This window comes from Haliaeetus leucocephalus, unplaced genomic scaffold, assembly GCF_000737465.1.
Source record: "Haliaeetus leucocephalus isolate CR32 unplaced genomic scaffold, Haliaeetus_leucocephalus-4.0 Scaffold668, whole genome shotgun sequence".
NCBI classification, from domain to species: Eukaryota; Metazoa; Chordata; class Aves; order Accipitriformes; family Accipitridae; genus Haliaeetus; species Haliaeetus leucocephalus.
Window position 1 is genome coordinate 5363957 of NW_010973104.1, and position 12395 is coordinate 5376351.

The 12395-nt window shown below is 40.0% G+C and overlaps 1 protein-coding gene across 1 annotated transcript in view; it reads right to left on the bottom strand.

Annotated features, from left to right (window-relative positions):
- The window catches only part of PLCG2 (phospholipase C, gamma 2 (phosphatidylinositol-specific)), a 65755-nt gene that overhangs the window by 53053 nt on the left and 307 nt on the right, over window positions 1–12395 (bottom strand). The window contains exon 2 of the mRNA XM_010579670.1: window positions 6712–6952. Within this exon, the coding sequence (XP_010577972.1) occupies window positions 6712–6907 (196 nt within the window). The 5' untranslated portion in view covers window positions 6908–6952. The remainder of the gene's footprint in view (window positions 1–6711; window positions 6953–12395) is intronic.

The following is a 12395-nucleotide window of genomic DNA, read 5'->3' on the forward strand; positions in this document are numbered from 1 at the left end:
AAAAGTTAGTTTAGCACTACTATAGTTATCAAGATCTGTAGTTCTTAAATTGCCAACCCACAAATGTACAATGGTCAATAAAACCTATGGGTAAATGATCCATAGCCAGGTCATACTAGGTCCCACTTGCACAAGGTATCACTGGATGAAAAACACATTACACACACACACACACGCTTTCCCCTGCTACATAAAGTTGCCAGGCAGCTTCTAAGCCAGGCTGTGGTACAGCAAGGAAAAGTGGTGGGGGAAGACTGTGCTCCACCCTAGCCTTCCAAGAGATTTGCTTATTTTTCCTGGCAATAGTATCTGATACCAGCTGCATATCTAGTGCCATGGGTTTTAGACCCATGGTCCTGCAAAAAGTGCTCCTTTATTTCTGTGCTGTCTTTTACACTCCAAATTCCTCTCAAAGTTCCAGTTACATTTTTACATTTACAGTGCTTTGCAACAGAACTCACATACTTAAACCAACTGTATAGATGAAAGAAACAAAGCACAAAAAACCCACAGTGCCTCAGACTTAGGAAGCTGGTGTTACTATGCTTTTTATATATTCAGTGGCCAGAGCAAGAGACTCCAGCAGGCAGTAATTCGGAGCAGGAACTAAACTTCGCTCTGGAAGAGCCTTTCATTCTCTCAGCTGACTATCTGGGCAGACAGGTGAGACCAGCCTTGTAAGTTATCAGCTTAATATCACTTCAAAGTTATTTCACGCACAGTCAGAAATACCATTCCTATTTATAACCCTCACTGCCCAAGACCCCACGCATTCTGCATCAGAGTCACTAACCATTCGCCAGGTCAGCTTATCCATGGGGCAGTACCATTGCAATGCTCACCAAAACTTACTTCTTATCCAAGAAATGGAGCAAATTTCTCCTGATGAAATCGGTGACAGGGGCTCCACTGCAACCGTAGTGTGCATACCAAGAAATATAAATGGGGAAGGGGGGAGGGAACACCACAATGGCTTCAAAGCATGGCTGATCTGATGAAGTATTAATACCACATTGCAACATACAAAGCATATGGGAGGGGGGAACAAATCACAACTCCTCAAGGGAAAAACATTTGTCCTCAGAAGTTAAACTAATCTTTTGGCACTGATGACCTAAGTAACTTAGGATCAACAGTGCTGAGATTCTGAGGCCCACAAGCAGTCCCATAGCCCACCTAGCAAACTTTAGGTTATCTTTAACAGCTTAAAATGAGGACGATGCAGAATACAGAGAAATGCCATTAATAAATAAGAAGCAGAAGAAAAAGCTCCGACATTTTGTAGCCAGCGTCTACAAGTATTTCCCTCGGATGCTCTTAGAGCTATTAGGGCATCTAAAATGTCTCTATGTATAGAACAATAGCAAGATGACTAAAAGAAGCCCAAGCATGGGTGAACACAGTCACATCTAGCTCAGACCTGCTTCCTTCAGCTATTTGCATAGCTCTCTGCAGGAAGCACATGTTGCTGGCACTCATTTTAATACACTAATGGAACCCTGCATGCCAAACATCCTCAATAAAAACATTTCTCAAAGGTGCATTGCTCCCTTCTATCCATTCTTGTTTTGACAATGGGTTGTGTTGGACCCAGCTGATGTAGGAAAGGCATACGTAAGATATTCTACAGTCTTAGCAAGTGACTGAAAGAGCAGCAGCACTTAAAAACCTTCCTGACCTCCACTAAACCTGAAAAATACTCCAGGGCGGGCAGCCCCTCTCTTTCCATTGCTAATCTTTCTCCTTTCATCTAGAAGGAAACTTGAAGCTCCCACAAAATGGAAAACATGGATAAATTTTATTTAACTTTTCTTTAAAGGTGCTCTTTTACCAGTCTCTCCTAACTTTACAGGCAAAAAAGAAAGGAAAGGGACCCCACAGTCACTTAATCTTTATTTGGGCCTACAAAGCATTACATTTTACAACAGCAGAATCACAGTAAACCCAAGAAACGCAGATTGTACAAGAGGATCAGAGCTTCCTTACAAACAGCAAAATGTACTGTCTTCAGCAAGTCTGATTAGCTTGGACAAGTTCAACAGCTAGCGTGACCTCATGAAAACTGAAATGCCATCCAAGAACTCACTTGACTTAAACAACCGTCGCCTGCACAGCTCTACAGGAAAGAAAGACTGTTCATGCACAGGTTACCAACACCGTTAGGACAACTCAGGAAGGGTGTGAGCAGACACTGATGGGTTGTGCCTTCCTCTCTCTTGCAGGTGGGCAGGGAGGACTAGCAGTAGTAGAAGAGCTGGTACATAATGGTCTCTCTCTGATTTGTAAAGCTAGAACTTATCAGAAGCCAAAATAAAACCCTGTATTTGAAGAATTAAGAAATTGTGTAGCACCAGTCTCAGCACCGCACTAACTCCCAAGCTAAAAATGTGACCAAAAACCTCAGTTGCTCTGTTAAAGTGAGAGGACTTACTTGGTATGTATCAGCTTAAAATTTGGCCTTTTGTTCTACTGTTGAAATAGCACAACCTTCCCTAAAGGACACAACCAACCTGTATTCTTTCATTTCGAGGAAAATACGGAGGTTTTTCCCCAGTTCATTTTTGTTAGAAAATTCCTTTTGTGGCGACTCAAGTCTTTCAGAAGGTTGATATAAAATCTCTAGTATTTAGACATTGTGTGTTCTGAGCCACACAATGAAGACAGAGACTGTTTAAACCAGATTTCCCAGCCTTTGTATATCCTCACTTCTTACCACACCAAAGGCCTGGGTCTAGAAAGAGCTTTCTAAAGAAAGGTATTACCATTTTACTTACTCATCCAGAGAAAAACATCTGCACTGAGCAGGAAACAGCCATAATTTCAGCAACTCTTTTGCTCTATTCTAAACAGAAATGCTGACAGGTTTTTAATGAAACAGACCTTTTCAAGAGTAATGCAATTTAAAATACACAGTACTGCCACATTTGGGGCCATGGGGTTGTCTAAACATTTATCTCAGTATAGCTAATCCTACATCTCCCTTGCACAGGTCAATTCATTCCAGAATAAGAGTAGCTGCTTTTTTGTTATTTTAAGGCTTAACTTAAATCAATTCCAAAATAATATTAACCAAACTTGAAAAAAGCTCTTGTAATAATTATGAACAACTCTGGCTTAGAGGAATCTGAGCGTCCTTCACACATTTACAGTTCACCAGCAAGAAAGTCAGCACCAGAACATCCAAAATTCCCAACACTAGGGCAGTTAGAGAGAGAAAAAGACCTTTTTTTCCTTAATTTCCAAAGAAGGAGTATTAAAATAAAGTATAACAGTTGGTCTCCATCTTCTCTATTAGCAGCCTACTTTTGTGTTCGAAAGCTTAAGAACTCTCCTCACTATCTGATTTAGAAACACAAACCCCATAGGACATGCAAACATTCAGTTTTCTGCCTTCTGTAAAGAGCAGCTGCCAAACTTGAGTTAAAATGGCACACACATGACAGGAAGCCATCTTAACTTTCCCACCCATACTGAATATTAATTCTTATTGGACTGTAGCACATGCAAATGGCAACCATTAAGATCGCATCACAAATATTATTTCTTGTACAGCCCAAGCATATTAAACAATATAATACTTGAGATTATAATTCTATGCCCTCAGCCACTAAAAAAAAAACCAAACAAAAAAAACACCTACCCAAAAATGTGGGGTTTGTTTTTCACAAAGTCAACATAATTCATCAGTGAATACTTGGGGTCATTCATATATACATTTATATATACAAGCCAAAACAACTTTTCTCCTGCCACAAAGTTGGTACCATCTCCTCAGTACAGCTCCAGAGAAATAAAAATGTTAATTCCCCCGTCATCGGTATTCAAGAAGCCCATCCATTCAATTATCAAATATGAAAGCTTCAAATCCATAATTTTTCCACTTTTCAAGCAAAAGAAAGCCTGAGTCTTAGTCAAAAGAAGTAATAGCAACATTTAACTAACTAAACAAATAAAATATTTCCTTCCTCTTCAGCAAAAACACTGTCAGCAAGTTAAAGCTGCAGTGACTTTCATTTCAAGTAGATCAGATACAGTTCACTGCAAATTGTAACAACTGTTCACATCATATTTTGAAACAATGCCTGCAAAATACATCCTGGTTTTGGGCAGATTCGTTGCTTTTTAAGACAACAAAACATTATTTTGCGTATTTGTGCTTTAGAGTATGACGTATTCTCAGACCTGAAGTTTCCATCATTATAAAGGTCACCTAAATGTTGCTCAGTTAAAAAACCTGCTGCAGTACTACAGTTTTCGGGGAGAGAAGCAGATGGCCTTTGGCTAAGTCACAGGTCTGTAGCTATATTCCCTGTTGTAGTAATGAGTGCCTGTGTAACTGGAAGCAAGTCATTACCCTGCTGGATTATCCAGGTGTAGGAGTCAAATTACAATATTTGCCTTCTTTTAAAAGAAGTGTTAAAATCTATGCATAGAGTGATCTATTTAATTATCAGGATGTATTACCACAAACACACACCACCCCCAGGAAGCTTTGATAAAAGATTACAAGTCAAGCACTGAAAAAGTTGACCCCAAAATCTGGAATGCATAGTCTGCACAGCTTTAAATTCAGCCCCTCTGTGCAAATGGCTAAGATAAGTCTTCAACTACATGATCACATATTGTTTTTGCCAGGGGACTCTAACGGCTTGCTCACCCACTAAGTGGTCATTTTCTGTTTTGGTTTAATCTTACTGCTCTGTGCATAACCCCAGGCTTTATTTGCTAAGCATATTCAAGCCATGCACTCATAACTGAATTATTCATCTCCTCTCAGGATTTTTTTTTTTTTGGCACACCTCAGTTTGGGATCTGGGCATATCAGAACCAGTAATGTATTTGCATTCACACGCATCATTATCAGAAGGGATAATTACCCTCATTTTCCACATGAGAAACTGGGGCACTGCAAGATTATGATCCAAAGTAGCCATTAAATAGGGTGCCCAGACCTGTTTCCTTTTTCCCAGAACACTGCATATGACCATATTTTCACCACCAACGATAAAAACATCCTCCAGACAATTGGCCTTTCATTCCACTACATTATATTTCCAGTTGCAGGTCCAGTCTGCACAAGGAATGAGACAGGAATCAATGGAAACAGTAGCAGAGACTTAATACTTCTAAGTAAGGAACATGAAGGGAAGCTGCACAGACAATTCAAAAATCATGCAACTTCTCAGTGCCTGTCTTTGCAACCTTACAGATCAATGCATTTTTAACTTACCGTGTATTTATAAAAAAAAACAACTTCCAAAAATCCACAACTCAATGGACAAACTCCATTCTCCTCCTTCCTGGTTTCTCTCATATTAGTGCATACTCTCATCCAGGAAGAATACCAGGAGCATGGCTCCTGTCTGGTACACTACTGGAGTAACTGGTGCCAGTCACAGCCACTCTATGTATGGAGTAGCACTGAAACAGTATCAGGTAGATTTTTTTCCCCCCTGGAATTCACATACGTGTAGCCAAGCCTCCAAAACAGTAAGATGCTATAGGGAGAAACATCTGCTTTAGTCTCAATATCTATGGCTTTTTTTTTTCCCCCCCTCCCCTCTTTAATTATGCCTCAGTCTCTTTCTCACATCGATAAACCCTTTTTCTTCTCTGAGACCTTAACTTGTTTCTCACCAAAATCCCTGTCTCCACTGATTAAGTTCAGTTCTCACCTCTGTACATTCTCCATGCTGTATTTATTCTCTCACTCCAATATACCAGCTCTCCAAACTCCAACATCTTATCACAACTTCTTTTCCCAAATAGCCCCAGTTCCTCAACTGCAAGCTTCTCATATAAGCTGAGGCTGACCAATAAATGATTCCGGCAATTCAGGCAAACAATTCAATTCCTTTATTGAAGACAAACACCATTTAGCAGTTGCATAGTAAAATCATGCCCATAATAAATAAAGAGTTACCATATAGTCATATGCAAGCACTGTAATTACATTATACTAACAGGAGCTGTACAAGTCCCAAAAAGCACAGACTGAACTTGGTTGACATCAGCCAAGTTCAGTAAGAACTGAAGATTAGTCTCACTTTATTCTTCTACCATAGCTTTTACAGTCCTACGTAGCTTTACACTCCCTTTCTATTTCCCGACCTTGTTATAAATAGTGCGTTTTGTCAGTTCAGATATCAACTAAAGAGACAGTAGTAACTCAGGACCCTGAAACCACCTCTTATATCTCACAGCTTCATCCTCGTAAGTCATTGGTACTTTCCAATAATGGTCCTAAATAATGATTTCTATCCTGAAACAGGAAACTCCTTAAGACAACAGAAATTTGAATTCAGTTTCCTTGTATTTCGAGGTTTTTTCTTTTTGCAGAGAGAAGAGGTAAAGAATTACTACTTGCTTGAATTTACAAGGTATCTTGATGCTTAATGATGGAAAACAGTTGTCACTCAGTAACTCAATTCAGAGAACACAAGCACCATCATATTCAAAGCTGAAAACTTTGAGAACAGGGCTTAGGGTAAAAGCACATTAATCATATTTAAGTAGTGTTAGATACCTAAATAACAAGCTGCAGAAGATTCCTCACCTACAATGTAACAATTCAGAATATTCTCAGCAAATTACCAAACTCTTTTCAGCCAAAAAATTCATTAGGTTAACAAAGACTCATTAAATCAGTGTTTGACAATTACATCAATTTATTAGTAACTCCAAGTTCAGGTACACTTTGCAAATACTCACAGAAACCTTCAATCTTGTCAGCTGTCTTGCTCCATGCTACCTGCCTGGTTTCCATTATGACTTGAATAGTCCTCCTTTCTGGACTACTCTTCTTAAGACTGAATACGGTCATAACAGTTCCCAACTCCAAGGTCCTTTTGATCTGGCTTTTCTCATACTCCGGCAGCACTCCATAGTCTATACTCTTTCTGGGCATTTTTTTTTTTTTTTTTTAAATCAAACTTTTATGGTTTTCAGTGTCCTGAAAAGAAAAAGAAGAAAGAAAAGGGGGAAAAATCAATATTTCAAACAGTATTTTTATTTCTTTAAAAATCACATTTGCATAAGTTAAAGCTACCTAATAGGGACTCCTGCCCATTCAAATACAAGGCGGATACGTGGCTAACATTAAGAACATCCTTGCCGTTTTATCCTGAAATAAAGTACAAACAGTCTTCACAGAGGGCGGCACCAGTGACGCTTTGGTAGACGTGCTGCTGCAAAATCTATTAAAAATGAAAAGCTGGGTGGAGCAGCTACTGCATGCAATGAATTGTGATCTAAATTTCTCAGCAAGACCAATGCCTCTCTTCTAGCTGCACCATACCACTAACTGCTTCCTCAGTCTTCTAACACAGAAGTACATGGTGTTCCAGACCAAAAGAAAGTCAGCCAAGGTCTATTTAGCCCAAATACACAAAAATTATGTTAAGGGGCATAACTTCCTCTATGCTTTCATGCATGCACATCTTCAACTGCATGTGCACCCCCATCAAATGCAGTTTTACATCTCTAAAGTCTCAGCATTATGACAGAAAAAAAGCAGAAAAAAAAACCAAGAAAGATGACCTGGAAGAAAGACCAAATATAAGCATACCTGAGTAATAAGGACAGAAGAGCAAAACACAAAGAACGCAAACCATTGAAATGCCAGAGAAAATAATACTCAGGTCATAACAAAGAAAGCATTTAAGCCTAAATAAAACTAAAGAACACACCAGTAACACGAAAAAAAAAAGTGTTCAAACTAAAGCAGAACTACGTTAAAAACCTCTTCTAAAGGAACAATTATTTGGTATCTCTGTAGCATTTTCTGCCGCATTTTCTACACCCTCTCCTAACCAAAAAATAGCATAAATGCAATTATACTGCACAAATTGCTTTGACCATGGCAGTTTATTTCACTCACCAAGCCTCCAACTTTTTTGCCAGTATAACAGGCAACCAAGGAAGGATTACTTCCTGGAACAGTTACACAAGCAACTCTTGATTAAATAGCCAAAAATGGTACCTAGTACAGTTACGAATAGAATCCTTTTCTGTAATATCTAGCAGATTTTCTGTAGTAAGTATATCACATTTTACATTTGATGTGCATGTATAATTTCTAAGCATAACACACCACATATTCTGTCCAAATGCACTTTTACCAAAACAGCACCTCATAGCACTAAGAAATAAGAATGGACCACTGAAGCCTTCAAGTAGCAATACTGTTTTTTCCCCAGAAAATGGCAACTGCTACTGGTAGGTCCAAAGTAAGACAGACTTCCTCAAACAAAGTTCCAACCTTGACTGTATTTTATCTTGGTTTGATGACTTCAAGAGTCTTCTAAGACATCAAAAAATGTGTACTTTGACCCTACCAAATTCCTTTCAAGCATCAGATCTGCTTTTATTTATTTTACACAGAGTGAGATACCTTTGCTCACAGAGATTTTCTCTAACTGACATAGAGACAGAAGTAGCTCCTAACAGAGATCACCATTCCTACATGAATTTCTTTACTGTTTTAGGCTATTTGTAGAATCATGTTCCATAAAAACCTCAGGAGTTTTATGCAAACTGGAAGTTAAGCTTTTCATTCTTAAAACTGAGGATAATTTAATTTCTACTATTGTAAGCAATATCTGGAAATTCATTTCATCCTAAGTATTGACAATCTAGATATCAACACGAGAAAAGAGATATTTGCAACAGATTTGAATCATACTCAAAATCTTTCTACTCTCCCAGGATTATTTTTTTTTCATATTCCCAATGCTATCTTCAGATAACCAAAATGCTGTCCCCATGGTGAACCGCAGCAGGTTTGTTCTTCTTCTTCTTGCCCTGTATTACTGTAGAAGTATCAGTTTGCTGCCCGAAGAGACCTCTGAAATCTGAGAAGCCTCACAGGCTCTGCAGCCAGTGTTGCTGTCATCTTGATATTACATCAGGAGGAGTGAAGAAGTGCTCATGATTGAAGCCTAGCAATCCAATGACAAGATAACACAAGAAATAATGACATCAGCTTGCGTAAACTCTTGCACTATATGAGAAATTAAACCAGCTAACTGTCTCTCTGAGAGCTGTACAGAAAGTGAGGGGAAAATATGAGTAAATACAAATACTGAAACAAATGTTGGCTATGTCTAAAAAGTCTCAGTTTATGCACCTTTAAAATTTCATGGCTGTGTTTCTCCTACACAGTCTACTTTCCCTCTACTCACATGTCAGGTGGCAAGTATTTTTGTGCATACACTTGGGACACATCCTGGCACAAAACAGGTAGAAGATGCGTACGCAGCAGCTCTCATAAATATTAGCAAGTTTCTGTGCTTTGGTCTCCCACACATCATTGCATCGAACAGCTAATTACAAGCCTGATTACTCCTCAGCAAGATCATTTACAAACAGTATGCCCTGGAACCTGCTCTTTCATCCATGCACAAAGAAGGAAGTGTATCATTTTCACACAAGTAGCAGGAGCTGCTGCCACACAGTTCCCAACCATCCCCCTTAACCACATCCCTGAGCAGGACAGGTTTAAAGAATCTCTGTGCACACACAGCCACCAGCCACGGCATCTCCTCTGGTTCTCTTCCTCTCTCCTCAGTCCACTACTCTCCATCACAAGCAGTTTCAGTTTCCGTGTTGATAGCTAATTCAACCATGCCACTTCTCGCTTCCCCTTCGTAACTTCTTCCAACCCTCCTCCCCCTCACCCCATGTCACTATCTCCTGACCTGCTCTTCACTAAAGAGCGCTCTTTTCTGCTCTCTCTCATTAATACCACAAAACTGTGTTTCAACATCATGTCACTAGCTGCTTTCAGTGCAATCTGTCTGACTTTGAAGATGTCCGGTGCAATCTTTCCAATCCCTTTTAAATTCTACCACTTCAAGAAACACTTATTTTTTTGTAAGCTAACAGAGAGGCGAACAACAATCCCTTTTTACCTGCAGGGTGGCCTCTTCTGCATTGCCCACAGTGAACCTGAAGTGCTCTCCAGCAAGAACCATGTCTCACTCCGTGTTTTGCAAAACGTTATACAGGTTATTTGGTATTTATTATCTATAAGCTTGTTACTGTAATAAGAAAATAGAGTACCCTTTCCTTATAATACTGAAAAAAATACGTATACCCCAATCCTACAACTGAGACGGAACAGACAACTTTTAAGGGTGCTAAGCGACAGCAGATTTTAGCCAGAATGTAACTGATCCTTTTTGACTCCCTGGAACTAATCAGATAATCATGGGCTTGCATCTAACAAGATAGCCATAGTCATCTTGTCTTGCTTCAATGACTTGTAAGAACAGAAGTTAAAGGAAGGGAAAATAAAAATTAAATTAAATTAAAATCTTTGTACAGTGTCTGGTTTTCTGACCAAAAAAAAGAAATCCCATCTTCTCACTTTGCTCTTTTCATTAAGAATTGTAATAAAACAAATATGCCGTGATTTGGAACAAGGTTTAACCACTTTAGTAACACTTCACTGCAATAAAAAAAAACTCAGCTTTTAAGTGACTGTAGTTTTTCAGGAGACTATAACAAAACACACATCTGCTCCGCCTTTTACAGTACAAGGTGTAGCTGTAAAATGAAACACGAGTTAGAACATCAAGAAAAGGAGTTGCTAAATATAGCTATTTAATAAAAGGCAATGCAGCAGGTTTTTTGAGAGATTAGGCCCTTAGTACAAAGGAACTGCCTCTCAGAGGTGGCTTCTTAAACAGCTTCCGCTGAATCTAATATACTGGACTTCCTCTTTTAAAGTAGCTCTTTCTTCCAAAAACAGAGCGAATGGTGGTTTTAGTCTAACTTAAATCCTAAGTCATAAGCCAAGTTTGTAACTTACTATGAAACAATACTGTAGCTGAGAATATCTACTTCGTCAGAAAAGGTGGAAAGAATATCATAATATTTGATCAATCTAACTGACCACTTCTATACTGTTTTGGCTACCTGCTCCAGTTTAAAAATAACGTCACAAAGAGCTTCCTAACAGTAAAACACATTAGACCTCCCAAAAGTACTAATGGAAGCCCTTGATATCAGACCTAACCTTTTAAATATTAAGAGTCTTCTTACACTCACCCACAGGTACCCCTCAGCTTTGTTACACCCATCACTGCACAACTATTTGAATCAACAATATTTCTACCCATTCATGCAGCAGAACTCCATAATGACCCTCATCACCCCATTATCTGGATACCTCTAAACCAGCAGGGTATAAACTACAACTTATGTGCAATAGAAACATCACTGTTCTTCTGCCGAAGAGTTATTGAAGCCTAAAGTAGGAAGGTCCAGCACCACTTACAAGGTTCAACAAGTGCGCTAATAATCACAGAAACAGATCATAAGCTCTAGTTTGGACACAGACACCAATACATGACTCTTGCCCTTTGACTGTGGGCACTACGGGAACTAAACTTGGATGGTGTCCTGTACCACATGCAGAATTCGGACCACTTGTTACTGTTTGTGTAAGAGTAGTTTTAATACTGTTTTTTATTGAAAAGCCTGACTGATTTGGACTAAAAAGTCAGAAAGACTCACTGTAAGTAACCAAGTGAACATGGACACAAAAAAAAAAAACCAAACAACCTACTTAATCTATCCCAAAACCTCTATATTTAGTTTTACTTCAGTACAGTACTTCAGAGTTTCAGAAACAAACCGTTCTTATCCAAAGATCCATCTACAACTCTTAACTCTCTTTGGTAAGAGAGTGGTAACACAAAGAAAGAGAGGAAAAACCGTAGTAAAGGCAAACTATAAACATACAGGCTAGCAAAGAACATCTCAGATAAGCACTGATGAATCCATGCTCTGTTATAACTTCACCCATATGACACAGCAGGTGCTTTCCAGGCACACAAGGTCAACCATGAAGTGCAATCCAAAGTTTTACGCTAGTCCTCAATTTCTACATTTTCCCACGTGCTCTGGGCACCGCAAAAGGGTGGTCGCATCCTCGGCCCCTAGCTTTGCCTTTGGATCCACTTCAGACGTCACCTCACCCCAGCAGGCGCTGCCTTGGCACAGCACCACCGGTACGGATATCCACCAGCGACGCCAGTTCAGTACCACAGCGCTAATAATTAACAACAAACAACGCACGGCTCGTTGCGCGGAGCTTTGCGACGCAGCTGCCGCCCTCAGAGGCGAAAAGCCGGGCAGGGGAACCGCAGCCAGGCGGTTGCCCACCTGCCACAACGGCCTGGCGGGGACTGAAGCCCTGGCCCCAAGCTGGGGCCCTCACCCCTGGGCCGGAGCGGGGCTGCTGTCAGGCCCACGCCGACCCTCCGACGGTTTCCCTCCTTCTTCTTCAGCGGGCTGGCCTGCGGCGGAGAACGGCCAGACCGCAAGGTGCGGGGCTGCGGGGTTCCCCTCAGGAAACCCCCACACTCCCTCCTCCGCTTCAGGCCAGG